The 19497-nt window shown below is 37.0% G+C and overlaps 1 protein-coding gene across 1 annotated transcript in view; it reads right to left on the bottom strand.

Moving 5' to 3' along the window:
• Nucleotides 1-4512: 4512 nt before the first annotated feature.
• LOC308685703 (ethanolamine-phosphate cytidylyltransferase-like) overlaps nt 4513-19497 on the bottom strand; it is a 39474-nt gene continuing 24489 nt past the window's right edge. The window contains exons 4-13 of the mRNA XM_081357665.1: nt 17653-17719; nt 17485-17569; nt 17330-17371; nt 14467-14605; nt 9920-10002; nt 9064-9141; nt 8904-8969; nt 7026-7091; nt 6853-6941; nt 4513-5487 (exon numbers count right to left, since the gene is read on the bottom strand). Of these exons, the coding sequence (XP_081213791.1) occupies nt 5385-5487; nt 6853-6941; nt 7026-7091; nt 8904-8969; nt 9064-9141; nt 9920-10002; nt 14467-14605; nt 17330-17371; nt 17485-17569; nt 17653-17719 (818 nt within the window). The 3' untranslated portion in view covers nt 4513-5384. The remainder of the gene's footprint in view (nt 5488-6852; nt 6942-7025; nt 7092-8903; nt 8970-9063; nt 9142-9919; nt 10003-14466; nt 14606-17329; nt 17372-17484; nt 17570-17652; nt 17720-19497) is intronic.

Below are 19497 nucleotides of genomic sequence, written 5' to 3'. Positions count from 1 at the left end.
ATATTATCCTTCCTACAGGAGCTGTTGGATGCGGGCCGCTCCCCGTCCACGCTCAAAGTGTATGTGGCAGCTATTGCAGCGCATCATGCCCCGATAGCTGGCCAGTCGATAGGAAGGGATGATTTGGTGGTGCGGTTTTTGAGGGGTGCTAGGAGGATTAACCCCTCCAGGCCCCCTTCTGTGCCGCTATGGGACCTCTCCAGGGTCTTAGGGGCCTTAAAGGGCCCACCATTTGAACCGCTACAGTCGGTTGATTTGAAACCTCTCTCGCTAAAGACTGCTCTCCTGCTGGCACTGGCATCTATCAAGCGAGTAGGGGATCTGCAGGCGCTCTCTGTGAGCCCTTCATGTTTGGAGTTTGGCCCAGGTGACTCTAAGGTCGTCCTCAAACCCAGACATGGTTATGTGCCTAAAGTGCTTTCAACTCCGTTTAAAGCACAGGTCATTACGTTGTTAGCCCTTCCCCCCTCTGCCGAAGATGGGGAGGTGAATCTTCTGTGTCCTGTCAGGGCACTGAGAATTTATCTGGAGCGTTCTGCGTCTTTCAGGCAGTCAGAACAGCTATTTGTCTGCTTTGGTGGCCGATCCAAAGGCGATCCAGTCACAAGGAAAGGCTGTCTAGATGGATTGTGGATGCTATATCTATGGCTTATACTTCAATGGGTCAGGTCTGCCCCATAGGTATTAAAGCCCATTCGACTAGAGGCATGGCTTCATCGTGGGCTTGGTCATCTGGTTTTCCTATTCAGGATATTTGTGATGCGGCCGGCTGGTCCTCGCCTTCCACATTTATGAAATTCTATAATATGGAAGTTCCTTCTCTGCATGCGAAGGTGCTTTCAGTATGATGAAGACCCGGCAGTGCCCGGTTTTCTCTACAGTGAACTGTGCATAATCATTCACATATATATATAAAACCCGCTTGCTGGTTAATTTCTAATTTACTAAATAGCCCCGACGGTGTCCGGGTTCATTAGTATATTGGGTTGGTATTGATACTGACATATATATTTTATAAGGCCCGACGGTGTCTGGTCTATATATAAAAATATATTTTATAATGGTTCGGACTTGTTGAGCTCAGGGGTCCTGAGTTCAGTGGTAACAAGTTACTGTTGGTGCGGCGTTTTGCATGGCGTCCCCACTGCGTATAGCTACGCAATACGAAGTGACCGTTCGAAAGGGAACTACTCGGTTACTATCGTAACCTCAGTTCCCTGAGATAGGGAACGAGTATTGCGTAGCCGGCCGCACTACAGTAACCTGGTGAGTTGTCGCTTCAGTCGTGGAACCTGCTATAATGGCGAATGCGGGGCTCTGATATAGACTAAGGCCACGCCCCCTTTGGGGGCTCTGACGTACAATGTTGTTCATTGGTGGCCTGTCTGAGGCGCCCGCGCCATTGGTTTAAGCAGTTGCTGCAGCACAGCCTATGAGCGAGCCGCGCTCAATGTGCTAGCTGTGCAGCTGCAAATGCGTTTTAAATAAAAGCTTCAGTAAATCGAGGAAAAGGAGTTTCCCCACTGCGTATAGCTACGCAATACTCGTTCCCTATCTCAGGGAACTGAGGTTACGATAGTAACCGAGTAGATTTCACATTTCAATTTAAACTACAGTATTTGTAAGCATTTCATATACAGTATGGATATCATTGCATGGAACGACTTACTTCACTCTCAGAAAAATGTTAAGATGTTTGCAGTTTTTATTTATATGTTCATTTAGCTAAACTATAATAATTGTTTTGCTTTTTATTTTGATATGTTTATTTTTTGTTTAACATGTCTTTATTGAGTTTTCACATTTTTAGGACAAAAAAAAAAAAAAAAAAAAAAAATTCACTCCCCAACCAAACCCCAGGCAGGCATATAGAAATACAAAATAGCAAGTTACAAAATTAGCTAGATTCTTCCTACATATAAAACTTCACACATCTAATGCATCTTCAATATTTCCACTTTTAAGAAAATTCAGAAACACCTCCCAGATGTTCGCAAATTCAGATGATTTCTTCTTTGTTATATATGTAAGCTTTTCAAGAGCCAAACAAGATGACAGGTTTCTTAGCCATAGTCCAAGAGAGCGGCAATCAGCCTTTTTCCAATATAAAGCAATAGATCGTCTGGCTTGCAGTAAACACAATGATATGTTTATTTTTAAGTTTTTGCGTGTTATATATAATTACATATTTTGTTTATTACCATCTTCTTTAAAATAGAGAAACGTTCCTTTTATAAGAACCAATGTGTGTGTGTGTGTGTGTGTGTGTATTCTAATTCATTATGGTTTGATCTGTTCAAATAAAAATGTTTATTCCTTTTACTTATTTCTCACTTGCTCATAGAGACGGGGAGCAGCCAGACATGACCCTAAAGGAGTGTGGAAGAGGAGGAGGATGCCACCAGTCACAGATATGAAACGTCAAAATGAGCCCCGGGAGTTTGAATTTGCGATGTCAAAGTTCAAAATGAACATAGCTCATATTAATCACCAGATAACATGGTGCAACATAAATATCACAAAAATATGCAAAAGTCTCTGGAGAATATGATAGGTCAAAGTTGAGGGAGGTGTCCCGCGTAAGTAATACTTGTTCAAGCTTGACAACCTTATTACCTTTTTGTTTATTTTCTAATATATATATTTCTAATTACAGATGTGTAAACAGATTAAATTGTTAAAATGGATGCTTATAAGAGAGCATAGATCTGAAACTGCAGAGACTGTGAAGGGTTTTGATTACATTACCTCAGTGTACTGTCATTCTTAAAAAGAAAACAAAGCGTTTTTGTGTGTGAATATGAATTAAAATGTGTTGTTTTTCAGAAAAGCTGCTATATAAGACAAACTAAAATCAGAGTGCAGAGACGAGCACAGAGGAGAGTAAGTATGTTTTAATCTCATATCACCTCTGTATTGGGATTTTGGGAAAACGTTAGCAACATGTCCATTTTAGGTGGATCATTTCCGTCCTTCCTCTGAGTCGTTCATGTTAAAATCTATTTGTTCTGAATTGTTATTGTATTTGGTAAAGCTGCAGGTCACTTGTTCTAGTCGACCTGGCAGATGCCATTTTGCATGACTTCTAATTTCCTTAAATCTTTGCAATAGAGATGTGTGCATGATCACAATAGACACATTAATGGGAACCACAATAATCTACAACATGTACAACATACATGTGCCCTAACACACCCTAACCCTAACCTAATGCACACTGATTGTTTGCTGCAAATAACAATATCAGTGACTACGTGATGTTCAATGTAACTCATAGAGTGCTGTATCGTGACGACAGACAAGAGGATAAAAATGGACACTCATATGTCAAGCTTAATGAGGATATAGTCAAAGCTTTGAAAAGGTAAACTGAGAAGTCAACGAAATTCTAATGCATATCTATACAAATTATAATACATATATTCCAACATGGATACAAAATGTTAGTAATTCATTAATATGTCTCAATTTGTTAATTATGTATCAATTTCTGCACAGAAGATGTTGTAACATTTATGGAAGATCTCAGAACTTCAGTGTTAATGCATTACAGGGATCTTTCTATCACATTACAGGATTCTTTCTATCATTATTTAGTTCATTAATGCTTCAACTTCATGAATATTTAAGTCAGTCATGAAACTACAGAAAAAGCAGTTGTTTAAACCACTTTAATGCAGTAATTTGATTGCTATTACAGCAGACATGTTGATCTGCTTTTTCGTCAATCCCTTTCTTAATCAGTGCAGAAACACTATTGCAACTGCTGAAAGAGATATAAACTAACAAAAGTCAATGACCAAGAGCCCAACTAAAGCAAACACTGATCACCATAATTGTGACTACGATGAAAAAACATTTAATAAAACATCAACATCAAAACCTCAATAAGAACTTCGGTAGACATATGACAGAAATAAAGTCAAACTTTAATCACTTAATTAACTGCAGTTGCTTCAGTGTTACGTTAACACTCTTTAGATTGGACCCATATAGATATTAGAACATTAGTGTTCATTTACACTGAGAGATTTTGCTGTGAAGAATGTTGAGTTGTTAATAAAATAAAAAAAAAATAAGTTGAAAGAATGTTTCAGGAACATCATACTGACCTTAAAAAAAACATTCCACGAACATTTAAAAAACTGGACATTCCATAAGCAAAACAGAATATTTGGGAAAACATTCCCAGGACAAAACTTTGTTTGCTGGGATTCCGGATTTTTTCTTTTTGGATAAACTATCCAAACTATCCACAAGAATGTGACATTGAGGAAAATCCATCTAACAAAAGAGCCATCCTGAAACATGTTCCTTTATCCTTTTGAAATCAGGTAAAGGAAATACAATTCTGTTAAAAAATAATAAACATAAAAAAGGGTTTTTAAGAACATGTTAAAATGCGTTTTTGTTAAATAGCTTATCCTAGCTATTCATTTTGTTTTATAGAACAGTTTAATTTGCTGGAGTGCTTTACAATGAAAAAAAAAATAAAAAATAATATGAGGATTAGCCATTGATTATGACAGATATATATATATATATATTAATAATTTATCATGAATACATGTTAGGACAGAAGACTGTAATGCTCTTCCAGTGGATTCAGGAGTGTTGCTTTCCAAGCGAAACAGGAGTCTCTGGACTTGCATGTAGAGGTAAAGGTCATGTAAGTCATCTTGGTGAGTAGATCTGATCAGACTGATAATGAGGAAGGACATGATGAAGAGGTCCTTTGAGTGTGGAGAGAGGTTCACAAAACAGATGTCACACACCGACACAATCTCATGGCATGTCGTAATTATTTTACATTTTGGCAAATCGGCGGCTAATAGGTAAGAATTCATGCAATCTCTCATACGATCTTCTTATGCCCCATTCACTCTCAGAAAAAAAAGGTACAAAAGCTGTCACTGGGACAGTACCTTTCAAAAGGGTTCTAATATGTACCATTTAGGTACTAATATGTACACGTTTGGTACCAATATGTACCTTTGAGGGACTTATATGCACTCTTTAGGTGCAAACGTGTACCTTTTGAAAAAGTACCGCCACAGTGACAGCTTTTGTTCCTTTTTTTCTGAGAGTGTTGATGGTTATGTTTGAGGTGTGGATTGCTTTTTCCCCCTAAAAATTGTATGTTTTCATACGATTCACATTGCCTGAATTCATACGAAATCGCCAACTCGTAAAATAGTTGCATTTCCCCATGAGATCGGGTTAAACACACAGCTCCCAAAACAACACGTGCTAATTCAGCAATAAAAGGTGCTTCCAGCTGCTGGTGTTGTGATAGTATGTAAGTCCAGTATGTAGAAGAAACATTAGAAAAGAGTCAACTGCATGTACTGGGTTTTGTTAGTCTTTGAGGATGTGTTTCCCCCCTACAGCACAGCCTGTGCCCTCTCTTCTTCTTGTCGCTTCATGGCCTGGATCACTGCCATCTCTTTGGCCTCCTTTTTCTGGTTTCTTGCCTCAAACAGCAACCTGGCAGAAACAAGAGGCAATAATACTAGCGTTGCATTGGTAATTGCTGACAGTGTTTGTCCATTTCAACATCTCACATGACCAGCCAAATATTACTTGCTTTCTATTGTTATTTTACTCAAACCTGACAGTGCAGGTTCTACAACTTACTTTATAATTGAAATGTTTGGAGTTTTGGAAGTATAGCCACAACATTTGATCATTAAACATGACATAAAACTACTCCTGTTATGAGCTTGTACAGTACACTCTAAAAAATGCAGGGTTGTTTCAACCCAAATTTGGGTCAAATATGGATAAACCCAACCGTTGGGTTACATTTTTTAATACAATTTTTTAACCCAACGGTTCGGTTTGTCCATATTTGACCCAAATTTGGGTTTAAACAACCCTGCATTTTTGCGTGTAAGCTGTTATTACATGCCATAGGATATGGCCAAAACATGTCTGAAAGTAGTTTTTTTGTTGTTGTTGGAGATGTAATATAGGCACTTTAACAAAGATACGAGTTGCAAATGTGTGAAACTGAACTATTAAGTGCATTAAACATGTTTCCAATTGATATATGGATACTGAGATATGAATTGAAATAATTTTGTGTCATAACAACAGCATGTTATAGATGCAGTCAAAAGAGCATATCTTGTTTTGAAGCTGAAACGGTTAACCTGTATCCACACTTTGGAGCACAGACCAAGGGCTTTGTGTACAAAACGTTCTGTAGATTTCATCCTAAAAGTGTGCATACGCAAAAAAGCTAGATTTTGCCAGAACCTGCACAAAATTCTCTTTATAAAACCCAGTCAGCGGAAAATTGTGTGTGCGTGCATCTCCACCCCATCTCCTCCCCGAAATAACCAGATATGGAGCTTACAAAGCCTCGTTTTACAATGCATATGCATTTCCATGCATATTCCCATTCCCAATGTGATCCTTGACGATACAAGACATTAGGAAAATATGAGATAAGTACTATGCCCCGCCACTTTACATTACTAAAAATCATTCAGTATCCGTGACATATTTTAGAATAAATAAATCAAAATTGTAAAACATTTAAGTGAAAGTTTTCAGAGAAGAGTTATTCTCAATCTTTTCCACTGGCCAAATAGTATTTTTAATTGCTTTAAGCAAATCAAATGTATGCAGTTTTGCCAAGAAGGTAAACATATATATTAGGATGTTTATATAGGCTATTTTTTTTAATGGAAACAAATAGACCTTATTTTTTGCAGTGTGAATAATTGTCTGACTCAGCGTGTCACTGACAAAACAATTTAAAAATAAAACGTGCATAACTTTCGATTGATGTGTGTTTGGTCAAGATTTAATAAGTGTGCATTATTACAGAGACAATTGCAACACCTGTTTTTGATGATCCTCTGCACAATGTTGTCAGTGGTGAGACTGTTTCCACTATCCACTGTCCGCAATATTCCCATTTTCCTGGGTACCTGTGTGTGGAAAACATGCACAGATGATCAAATGTTGTCAGTAATTTTGTAAATCAGATAATTAATTATTGATGTGGCACTCACAGCATATGGGTCTGATCCATCTCTGTCTAGAAACACTTCAGTTTCGCCATGGCACACCAGGTCTACCTACACCATGAGGACAGTGTATTACTCTATGGCCACGTTTACACAGGCAAAAGGTAGTCTCAGTCTCAGATGGCTTGACTGCACTGTAAAACTTTGACTTGTAAATGAATGGTGTTGCCAGTTCTTTACTATAATCTGCAGTATGTTGCTCTAAAGATCCCATGCACTAAATTAAAACTCAAGTTAATTCATTTCATTTGCAGACACCGATTGCCTTAAACTGATCAACTGCCATTAGATTTAAAAACTAATATTTATAATGCTAGCATACTATTATTGTGAACTTATTTCAACTCTTCAGCAAAATGGTGACCCACAAACAGTGCTGCCAGTATATAACTGTTTTTTTTTTTTACTTACAATTGTAGTGAGACAATTAAGTGAATATGTAAATGATGATTATGAGCATTAGTGATGAACACCTGCTGTTAACAAGCAGAATCACTGAAGGAAAGAGGAACAACAAGAACAGAAAAAAGAAGAGACAAGCAGAAACACAAAAACTACAAGTGACTTCCAGCCATTACACATTACACAATCAGTGTTGATGTTTAATTGAAAATGTTTGGTTTAATGTCACCATTATGGAGGATCAGTGTTTGTTTTAGTTGGGCTCTTGACCCTTAACTTATTTGTTATGGCGAGAAAAAGTCGGTGGTCATTGAATGTTGAATGTTATGTATTGATGATGACAACCATCAAGTAGTCAATTGATTCACTGATATCATCCAGTGTTTAATCCCCTATCAAAAGCGTTGCATTATTAACAGACTTAAATTTTACATTACCACTACTGTGAAACAACAGCAAGAGTTCCAGCGGCAAACAGTTATAATTAAGAATTTTGTTTAAAACACACCATAGAGTTGCAGCCTCATTTAGCACATGAATCTCAGCAATGGTGGCAATATAAAAAGATCATTCAGCTGATTAATTTATTCATGCTGCAGTGCATGCTGGGAGTTTTGTACTATTCTGGTAACCAACATGCATTGCGACATGAAACTTTTGATTGTCACCATTGTTGAGATTCATATGCTGATTGTTGATGTCTGTGTGTTTAAGTCAACAATGTCTGTGTGTTTTGCACAAAAGAAATCAGAAATTCGTTTTTGATAATTTCTTGGCTTTTTCTTGCCTTAATAAATGTGTTTTATAATCTTGCTGCCAAAGAAAAACTAATGTTAAAGAGTCAAGAGCCCGACTAAATCAAACAACGATCATCATAATGGTGACTACACACTTTATTATTTCAATAAAACATCAACATCTAAATCTCTGTTAATTCTCATCAAGAACTTCTGTACATGTATGAAAGAAATAATGTTAAACTGGTTTGTAAACTGATTTCACACTCTGTGGCTGGAAGTCAGTTGTAGTTCTTGTGTTTCTCCTCGTCTCTTTTTTTCTGTTCTTGTCCTTCAGTGATTCTGCTTATCAGGTGTTCATTAGTGTCTCAATTCACTCACTTCTTTTCATTCACTCTGTCAAGGGGACTATATTAGTGAACTAATGTAGGGAATAGTGAATGAGGGTATAAAGGGTGTGATTTGGAAAACAGCCTCTGAGTGTCGACTTTGAGCGCTGTTAATTCACAGTATATTCCTGTAGGCTACTTTCTAGAAAATTACAAATATTACCCTGAATGCATTGTTTTCTATAGTATATTACTGTTTTAATGGAAAATTGTATGATAACGTCAGAATATGGCCATTTTTTACAGCAAGGTTTTACAGTGTTGTCGATATGGTCTCTGTCAAAAGCAGGTCTGACAAAAAGTCAGAAGTCAAATTCAACACAAGAAGGGGATACCTTAAAATGGTCCAGTAAGTCTTTTGTTACAGCATATGGTGCTCCTATAACAACCTCAGAGACATACTGAGAGATTTGAAGACAAAAGAAAGACATTTATATTACACAATTAATTTCAAGACATAAACAGGCATTACCTGTGATCAGATCAAACACTCACTCGACAGGCCAGCACACTCAGAGTCCTCTCATGGATGTTCATGATGGGATAGTTTTTTCCCTTGTAACGATTCACTTCCTAGAATAATAGTAAAAAGCAAACAAACATGCAGTTACACCTGCTTCTAACACATCTCTCCTCTAATATTACTGAGCATTATGCTCAACTGAGAAAATAATTGTGTGTGTGTGTGTGTGTGTGTGTATATATATATATATATATATATATATATATATATATATATATATATATATATATATATATATATATATATATATATATATATATATATCTCCCAGATAGCAACATTGTGACGGCCCAGATCTGGAACATGTGTAAAGATGATCCGGCCCACATGCGGCGTGGAATGATGCCACTTGTGATAAATGAAGCCGGTAATGCTGTTTGTGGAGTTGTTTAATCCTCCTCTGCTGAGATCGTCACAGATTTAATGTCTTCTTTTCTCTTCAGTTGATTTCTTCTAAGGCTGTGTCTGAAGTCAGTTGTAGTTCTTGTGTTTCTGCTCGTCTCTTTTTCAGTTCTCTTCTTTCCTTCAGTGATTCTGCTTGTTGCTGCTTGTTCAGCTTATTAAGGCTGAGATGACTCCATATTTAATATACACAGGTTTTGTGGCTCAGATAAGGTCCAGTTCTGGTTTATTTCTTTGCTCTTGGCTGACATGTGGAATTGCTATGGCTTGCTTGTGGCCCACATCTGGCAAACAGGAGCGAGCCGCCCAAGGGCCGTCATTCCACGTTGCATGTGGGCCGGATCATCATTCCACATGTGCCAGATGTGGGCCGAAACAATGTTGCTATCTGGGATATATCAAAGACTTTCCTGCTATCCAGCCTACCTGATCAAAGTGCAACCCCACGATAACATATGGCTTCTCTGAAAGCTGGGACACTGCATCCAGGAAATCCACATGACCGATGTCTGATGTGCATCGGGTCAAAAAGGACAACTTTAACATCGTCTTACACACGTACATCCAAAGCAAGGTGGAAAAGAACGCAAGGGTCTCGAGAAGTGTTTTTAATGTCCATGTTGACTAACCAGACTGACTTTATTTCTATCAGGCGTCTACAGAAGCTGAGATTATGCTGATGTTGATGTTTTATTGAAAATAATAGTTTGGTTTGAAGTCACCATTATGGTGATCAATGACACTCAATTATATATTTCATCACGACCAGATGAAAACACTAAATTATCTAAATTGACAGAGTGTGTTAAAGATATAAAATACTGGATGAGGTGTAATTTTCTGCTATTAAATTCAGATAAAACGGAGGTATTACTTATTGGTCCAAAAAACTGCCCACAAAACCTCCTGCAATACAAGTTTAATTTAGAAGGATGTCCTGTTACTTTATCCACTACAGTAAAAGACCTGGGTGTTATACTAGACCGGAACTTGTCTTTCGAAAATCATATTTCATATGTTACAAGAACAGCCTTTTTCCACCTTAGAAACATTACTAAGCTACCTAACATGCTATCTGTTTCTGATGCAGAAAAGTTAGTTCATGCATTCATGACCTCGAGACTAGATTACTGTAATGCTTTATTAGCTGGTTGTCCTGCATCCTCAATAAACAAGCTACAGTTAGTCCAAAATGCAGCTGCTAGAGTTCTTACTAGGTCAAGAAAATATGATTATAAAACACCAATTCTATCATTTCTACACTGGTTACCTATTAAGTTCCGTATCAATTACAAAGTATTACTACTGACCTATAAAGCCCTAAATGATTTAACGGAACCTCTATCGCCCTACAATCCATCGCGCTCTTTAAGATCACTAAATTCGAGGCTTCTGGTCATTCCTAGGATATCTAAGTCCACTAAAGGAGGGAGGGCGTTTTCACATTTAGCTCCTAAACTCTGGAATGGCCTTCCTGATATTGTTTGAGGCTCAGACTCGCTGTCCCAGTTTAAAAATAGATTAAAGACGCATCTCTTTAGCCAAGCATTCACATAATACTTACCTTTTATACTACAGTTGAATCGGATTGAATGCATTAATATTATGAACAGCAGCTATGCTAATTATTTCCCATCTGCTTTTCTGTTGTTATCTCGGGATGCAAGTCAATAGAAAGTAAATAGAGTTCGTCAGCTCCAGTTTGTATCCAGCCTCTCATGGAAACTTCAGATGCCCCAACACCTGTGATGAGATGACTCGACGCCTGTGAAGAGACGACTCAACGCCTGTGAAGAGACGACTCAACGCTACCGATATGTTATGCCCTAATTAATACATGATTAACTAACTGTATTTTTCTATGTACATTTCTGAAATGCACTTTCTGTAAAGCTGCTTTGAAATAATATGTATTGTGAAAAGCGCTATACAAATAAATTTGAATTGAATTGAATCAATGTCTCATTTAGTTGGGTATTCCATTATTTTTTCTCTGGCAGCTGTAACTGTGTTTGTTATGGTGAGAAAAGCAAAAGAAAATATGATCAGATGATATTGTTTACTTGATGTATGATATATGCATCATATAGTGGTCTGATTCACTGATGACATCCAGTATCTAATCTTTGGATTCGCTATCATTTTGTATTTTTCATTATAGAGAGCCTGAAATTCTACGTTTTCCACTAAACATTTTGAACTCCAGCATCTATTAGACTCACTCAGACATCAATAATCAGCATATGTATCTCAACAATGGTGACATGTTTGATGCCACAATGCATTCTGGGAGCCATAGATGAGTTTTGTATGATGCACCCAGAATGCATTGCGCCATGTGACCTTTATTGAGATTCATACGCTGATTCTTTAATGTATGTGTGTAACTTTAAAATGCACAATCTCTCAGATTAGAACATTGCTGGACTACCATAGGACGATTACAAACAATGATGTGAAATTAATATCATGATATCTAAACAAAGAATAGACTCTGCACATGATCAGTGAATCAAACACTGCATTATGATCATGTCTTTATTCAGGGTTTCTGCACATTTTTTAAAGTCAAATTTAAGACTTTTTAAGACCTTTTTAAGACCCGAAGAAATCAAAATTAATACCATGCATTAGGGGTGTGTAATATTGACAAAATATGTCTCGATCGATATTTTCAAAGTTTTGAGGGTAATAATTAGATAATAGTAACAAAAATTAACATTTTTTATTAAGGGGTAATATTTGCCATCTTAAATTGATTTCCAGTGGCATTTTCATCTCTATATTGGCATTTGTAGATGTATGCATCACCTTTTATGTCAAATTCTAACATTTAAATTAAATTATATTAGAATAATTACACAATACCACTGTTACCAGTCAAATTAAATCATTAAATCAAAATCCACCTTTGCAGTGCAGAGGTGACACAGTGGCGGCATCAGATCTGGCATTAATATATTTACACTGCATTTACAATTGCATAAATAAAGCTATGAGATTGTTAAATATGAACTGTGATTTCTAATTTTAACATTCTAATTAAAAAGTACTCTAAATGTGAAACTAAAGCTGCCAGTAGGTGGCGGCAAGTCACTGTTTTAATAAGTGAGTTGAGGGAGTCATTCATTCAACCAATTCGTTCAAACGGCTGATTCATTCGGGAAGCAAGTGACTGTTCATTGAATCATTAAATTGATTCGTTCAAAACGCGGATTCCAGTCAAAAACTCATCGCTGTCTGTTGCATTGAGGCTCTGCTATGGCTTCAATTTGAAATTCTCGTCAGCGAAATAAAGGGGAAACAAACAATATTGACAATAGGCTACTGTTTATAAAATTTAAATCACAATGTTAATTTATTGTTAATTACTGTTATATAAATAAATAATCACATTTGCAATTGTGCACGGGAAAACGGAAGTCTTGCTGATGTGATATTGTAGGTCTATGATAACAACATAATATGATATGAGACAAAAACTCATGGGAACATATAGCCTACCTAACGTTATAACTGCACTCATCACGCAGTGAGTACGAGACCAAAGCGATGTCAGCTCGCAGTACATCGTTAAAACAATGATTACAATATCATAATAATAGACAATACACATCGCACACCACTACGAACATAAAGACTGAACTTAGAACTGAACTGACGTTTACCAACTCACTTCTCATTCTCTCCTCCTGTTTCGCGCGTGCAGGTCTGCAGGAGATGGACGTAACGCTGCCGCGAATGACGCGAAATGTCACGTGAACCACAAAGAAAGAATAATAAATAAAAAAAGTACGCTAATTAGATGGTTCTAATTTAGAAAATATTTAGATATGTTTAAGTCAAATTGCCATCTAAAATTTAAGACCTTTCATAAGTAAAAATAAGACTTTTTAAGACTTTTAAAGGCCTTAAATTTTAAAAATCTAATTTAAGACTTTTTAAGACTTTTTAAGGATCCGCGGACACCCTGTTTATTATAATCAAGAAGCTAACATCATCTGAAGACAATTTCTCTTGCAGTTCTTGCCATTACAAACAGTAGAAGAGAAAGACTAATGTTAAAAAGTCAAGAGTCAAACTGCACAACTAAAGCAACACTGATCACAATGATGGTGACTTCAAGCCAAACATTAACATCTAAACAACTTCTGTAGACGTCTGACAGAAATAAAGTCAATCGGGTTAATTATAAGTAAAGTGTACTGCCAAGCATTTCACATTTTTTTATGTTTTTTGTTTTTGTTTTTTTGTGTTGTTTATTCCCACCAGAGCTTGACGTCAAACAAACATTGGATTTAGACGTCAACCCGACTTTCATTTTCAACCAAAATCCAACGTCATCCTGTGCCTGCTGGGAATCTTTAGCCTGACTACGTCAGACTTCGTACTTCCGCTCAATTTCAGTTCGCTTCTGTACTCAGTCTGAGATAGCGACCGTTTTCCCCGTTTTCCTCCGGCCTCAAAACAGCCGGCCAATCAACGAACAGAGGGCGGGCTGAGAGCCGTGACGTAGACGCTGATTGTACCGTGGATGCGTAGATTTACTTCACATAATCTGCAAAAGTCGTTCACAGCCATGTTCACTCCGGTATTTCGCTCGATGGTTTTGTTTTCGCATCATACATGTGTTTACAGTGGAAGTTAGATGCGGCTGAGCATGCGCATAACACACGCCATAACAAAACGTTATGTGATTGGCTTACGGGTAACAAATGATTTTAAACTTCAGACAAGCGCCCCCCCCGCGAGAAAGAAAACACTTTTCAATTATGCCATGCCAGACTCTGTCTACGAAGCAAAGCGAAGTAGCAGAGTTTGGTATTACCAGGCTAGGGAATCTTCCCTTCCACCAGATATTTTAACAGCCTCCCAGTCTTCATTATAGAGAAGATAACACTGGATATTTGACAGTATTTGTTCTTTTGAGTTTAACAGGAGAAACTCTGGGAGCAGAAAGCATGAAAGGATACGGAACAGGTCGAAGGCTCCCGCCACATAGATGATGGTGTCTCCTGGCTGCGGCTCCTGGCCCGAGGCAAACTGGATGATTTTCTGAGACGTCTGCAGGAACTGTGACACTCCTGTCCAGGGACTGTGGCCCTTAGGACCCTGTGGCCAACGGTACAGAAATGATAACAAACAGACATTACAGCAATATATGCCAAATTAGGGGTTACGATGAAATCATTCCTCTTTCAGTGAAGTCACTTACGATCTACCCATACCTGCACATACCAGGTTTAGAAGGTTTAGAAGTGCTTCCTATGGAGTCATCGTTGGCATATGTGATTTTTTTTGTCAATGTTGTGTTTAGCATTTAACTCTTTTCCCGCCACTGATGGAAATTTCCGTCATTTGTGAGAAAACGCTGAATTGACAGAATTTTCCAGCTATTCATGTTTTTTTCACTGTTATATGCTAGGGGGCGCTATTGCACATCTTCTGAAAGAGTACAGAATCTCCTGATCAAAACACAGGAGAAGAAGAAGCAGAAACAAGCGATAGCATATGTACCCTTACGGAAACAAAATTATATTGGAATATACTGCAAAATATAATGCGATATATTTTACATTGTATATTTCCATATATGGGAAACTAGTGCTTATATTTTTCAATATACTGCAATATATGCATTGATCATATGGCTATGTATTAATGAATATAAAGTATTTATAAATGAAGAAAAAAATAGCATTACATGTAATATTCACAAAGTTTTATCCTTTATTGTGTACATATTAAATGTTCCCATATAAATGTTATGTTCACACACACATATACACACATTCACGCCACGGAATGAGTTACAACAGATTTCTAGTTCCCAGCATGCTTTGCTTCTGCCTTAAAGGAGAGTAAATGTTGAAATGAAGTGTTATTTAATATGTTTTGCTCATTATTAATATAGGGGGAGATATGTTAGTTTTTAATGCTCTATTAGTTTTTCATTTAAAAAGGTTATGTGTAAGTTTTGGGGGTTACTAATGCGCTGAAGAGTAGAGCCTGTGGTTAGGTTGACGATTGGCTGAAAATCATTAATACTATAATTACTATATTTTACATTGTGCACTCCTCAGTGTTGTGATAGTCTCTTGACTAAATACTTTAGTACATGCAGGTGTGCTTATGCAATTCAATTGTTAACTAGCTTGAAAATATGAAACAACTTATAATGTAAATAATAATAAAAAAATATTAGAAATATATTACATTAAAATAGTTCTCTATAAATGTGTTTATGTTGCATGAGTAAATAATCTGCATTATATTACACATGCAGTCCCATATCGGATCACATATACATCTATATATTATGAAGTATATTACTGAATATAAAAGTACATACATTATGATGTATTACTAAATATATTGTCACATATTTTTCAATATATGAAAAGCAGCAATTCCTTATGTATTATTCAATATACTGTATTCTTCCAGTACAATATATTATTCCGCATATTTTCAATTATACTGTTAAACCGTTTAATATATTGATAACTCATATATAGGAAATATATTTTTGTTCCGTAAGCGTAATCATATGCATAATGTATAATGTATAATGCACAATCAGCAACATTAAACAGCATGTAAATCAAAACTACGTAATGTTACTGAATGAAATGTCGACCCAGAAAGGGTTAATAACTGTGATCAGTGTTTATGGACTCGATCGACTCCTTCTGTGTTTTAATTATCGTTCTGAATCTGATCCAGACGTAGTCTTTGACAAAAATATGATTTTCTCAGCTTTTTGCTCAAAATGTTGCTTTTTTATGAAACACATTCAAATGTTGATTAAAAAAAAAATGCACGAAGCTAGAATAAAACACTTTTTTTGTTTAAAGCAAAGTTCTTTCTTTTGATATACTGCATATATATATTGGGAACCATGAACATTTTGTGAAAATTTTCAAAAATGCTGGCGGTGGCTGGCAACTTAAAAAAACACGCTGGCGGGGAAAGAGTTAATCTCTGATATACAATAATTAAAAGGAATTATATTGGTTTACTATCCCTTTGCGTTTGTGATAGATAATCTAACTAGCCAACCATGATCTTGAATACATAAAGCAAATTATAACACAGAATCGTATTTACTGTCTTTGGTTTATTATATCACTTACACGTTGAAACCACTGTATAGTTTACCATCCCTGTTTGTGATACTCCAGCCAAAAATGATTTTACTCACCCTCATGCCCTCGTCCCAGATGTATATGGCTTTCTTTCTTCAGATGAACACAAACAAAGATTTTTAGAAAAATAATCCATTTTTGCGAGTCCACATAAAGCAAGGACCTCTAAAGTAGACACTTCAAAAACCACACAAAATGAATATGACAGTATGACCCCAGTTGATGTACAAAAGCACAATGGTAGCTGTGTGTCCAAAAAATACTAATATTTTAAACTTTTTAATCTATAAACCATCACTTCCAGCCATCTGTTATGCATTTTTTTGCAATTTTGCTTATGGAAATGTATAACTCAGAAATGAATAACTTTGACAAAGTCATTTTTTGTTGCTGTTTAGATCTGACAATTTTTGTTGAATCCTTGATAAATATTATCTATGGTGTGCCACTTGAATGCTGAAGATTAAAAACTTTTAAAACTTCAGTTGTGTGATAAATATACAAGCAGCAACAAAAATGCTTTGGTCACATTTAATCAATGAACCACTCCAGCTTCTTGGCTCTGTTGGAAATGCAAAGTAATGCCTAGAAACATATTTTCGATGATATTTGTGTCAAGTGTAAGTGACATCACTGACAGAGGAAGTTATTCTCTGTATAGAAGAGCCAAAGGGAATAAAACACTCACTCTTCCAAAGTTGTCTGTGTGTTGTTGATAGTCTGAACTGCCCTAAAAAGGAAAGAAAGATAAAGAAATAAATGTCCATTGTAAATACAAGTTTGAGGTCTCTATGATTTATGGTTTCATACACTTGTATTATTTGTGTGTATTTGTGGCCTCACCATGTTGCTGTGATGAGCTTTGGTCATGAGAAGCATGCGGCCCACCAGGTCAGTAGTGGACACTCCCTGGGTCCTCTTACACTCTCTGCAAACATCAACTCTGGGTGAGAACCGGACTGAACGTGCACAACACCAGCAGCCCTAAAGCCAGGTGTGTGACGGACTTACCTGTACCTACCAGACCTTTTCACTTCTTCATATGTGTCTTTTCCATCCACAGTAAGAGTGATGTCATCTGTGAAGACAGAACCACACTTAAGCTTATCAAAAGTTTCCTAAGGACTTTAGTGACAATTAAATGCATTTTTACTCTAGTGGTTCTTATTGTAGGTTTAACCCTACATGAAGTGCCAAAAAGATTGATCCCAGTTGGTGTGTGGTACAATGTGCCCAAAATATTGTGCATGGAGGACCAAGACTAAAGCCATGAACAAGTTATTGAAGGCTACATTTCCAGAGGACAAAAATGATGGTCTGGAAACCGTCAGCTTTGTTTTTACTCAGATGCAGGACATGCATTTGTTTTTATTGCAATATTAAACACAAACACTATTAATTAATGGGCCCTATTTTAAGGATCTAAGCGCATGATCTAAAGGGTATGCACAAGTGCACTTATGGCGTGTCTGAATCCACATTTGCTAGTTTAACGTTGGGTAAAATGGTCGGCGCTCCCGGTGCATGATTTAAATGGGTCGTCCCTATTCTCTTGAGTAATGAGTAATGGGCGTGTTTTGTCTCTATTCTCTTAATGAATAAAGGTTCTTTCACACTGGACGCGATTTTGACGCACAAATAATTTGCGCAATGGTTTTATTTTTTGATCAGCTGTTTGTGTAATGAGTGCTTCCACACCGAAAGCGAATGTGCTTTTCGCTTCGATGCCGATTTTTTTTTTTTACTTTTGCGGCGACAGAAAAAGCTTTAGCCAATCACATACTACAAGGACAACGATTTGAAAGACAATGTGTGGTGTATCACTGCCAACCAACTCGGTTAACACGACTGTGAGTATGTTGTATGATAGTTTTAGTCGTTGTATAGTCCTGTGCTGTGTAGGCTAGCAGGCTAAACTACATATGGGATAGAAAGCTAACACTATTATCGTCAAAGATAGAGACAGAGACCGTGTTTACTTTAAACATGTAACGTTAACAAAATGTAGTGAGACTATTAAGGGCTGCTTTTAGTATACATTCTTTGTGTGATATCTACAGTTTCTAGTCGAATGATTTTAACTTGTTACTTCGTGTGTTACATGTAATGTGTATTGACATTAGAAAACGCACTGTGTTTAGCTGAAGATGCAAAAAAACTGTGGAAAAACCTCAGGGACACCTCTGTGAGAAAAAGGAGAGAGGAAAAGGAAACTAAAAGTGGACATTAGCATACTCCCCTTCAGACTCTCTGTTCTTTAAGATTGGGGGCACCCAAAACCTTCTTTTCTGTCTTTTAAAGAAAATGATAAGCTCGTCTTCACTGGATGATGATGATGTGTCCATGTTTTCTCAGCTGTTGGCGCAAAAGTTTTGGAATGTTGAAGCTCTGAACGTCACAGACGTCGCAAATTCGCGTCGCGGCTGATGTGAATGGTTTTGATGCGAACTATTCGCTTTTTTGTTTCGCTTTTCGTTACGCTCCCGGTGTGAAAGGGCCTTAATGGGTGTGTTTTGGGTGTAACGTGCAATAAAACCAATCAGAGTCTCATCTCCCACTCCCTTTAAAAGCCAGTTGCGCTTGTCCATGTTCGCTGTTTACATGGAGGAACTTGCAAGCGGAAAGACCGAATGCTTCTCTAGCGAGGAAACGGATCTGCTCGTGCGCAAGGTTAAATCTGTATGTGCGTGTGTGTGAGGTTAAAGCTCTCAAGCAGACCATCTACAGGACAAGCCAGATTCCACAATATCTTTATGTGTAGCTTAGAAGAACTAGATATTGCGACAGAAACTTTTAACTCTCTCTTTTCCAGCATTTTAGACACAGCTGCTCCTTTGCACTTAAAGAAGATTAAAG

This window comes from Scardinius erythrophthalmus (genome assembly GCF_964197995.2).
Source record: "Scardinius erythrophthalmus genome assembly, chromosome: 1".
In the NCBI taxonomy this organism is placed as follows: Eukaryota; Metazoa; Chordata; class Actinopteri; order Cypriniformes; family Leuciscidae; genus Scardinius; species Scardinius erythrophthalmus.
The sequence above is the reverse complement of the archived record's forward strand: the minus strand, read 5'-3'. Positions and strand labels throughout refer to the sequence as shown.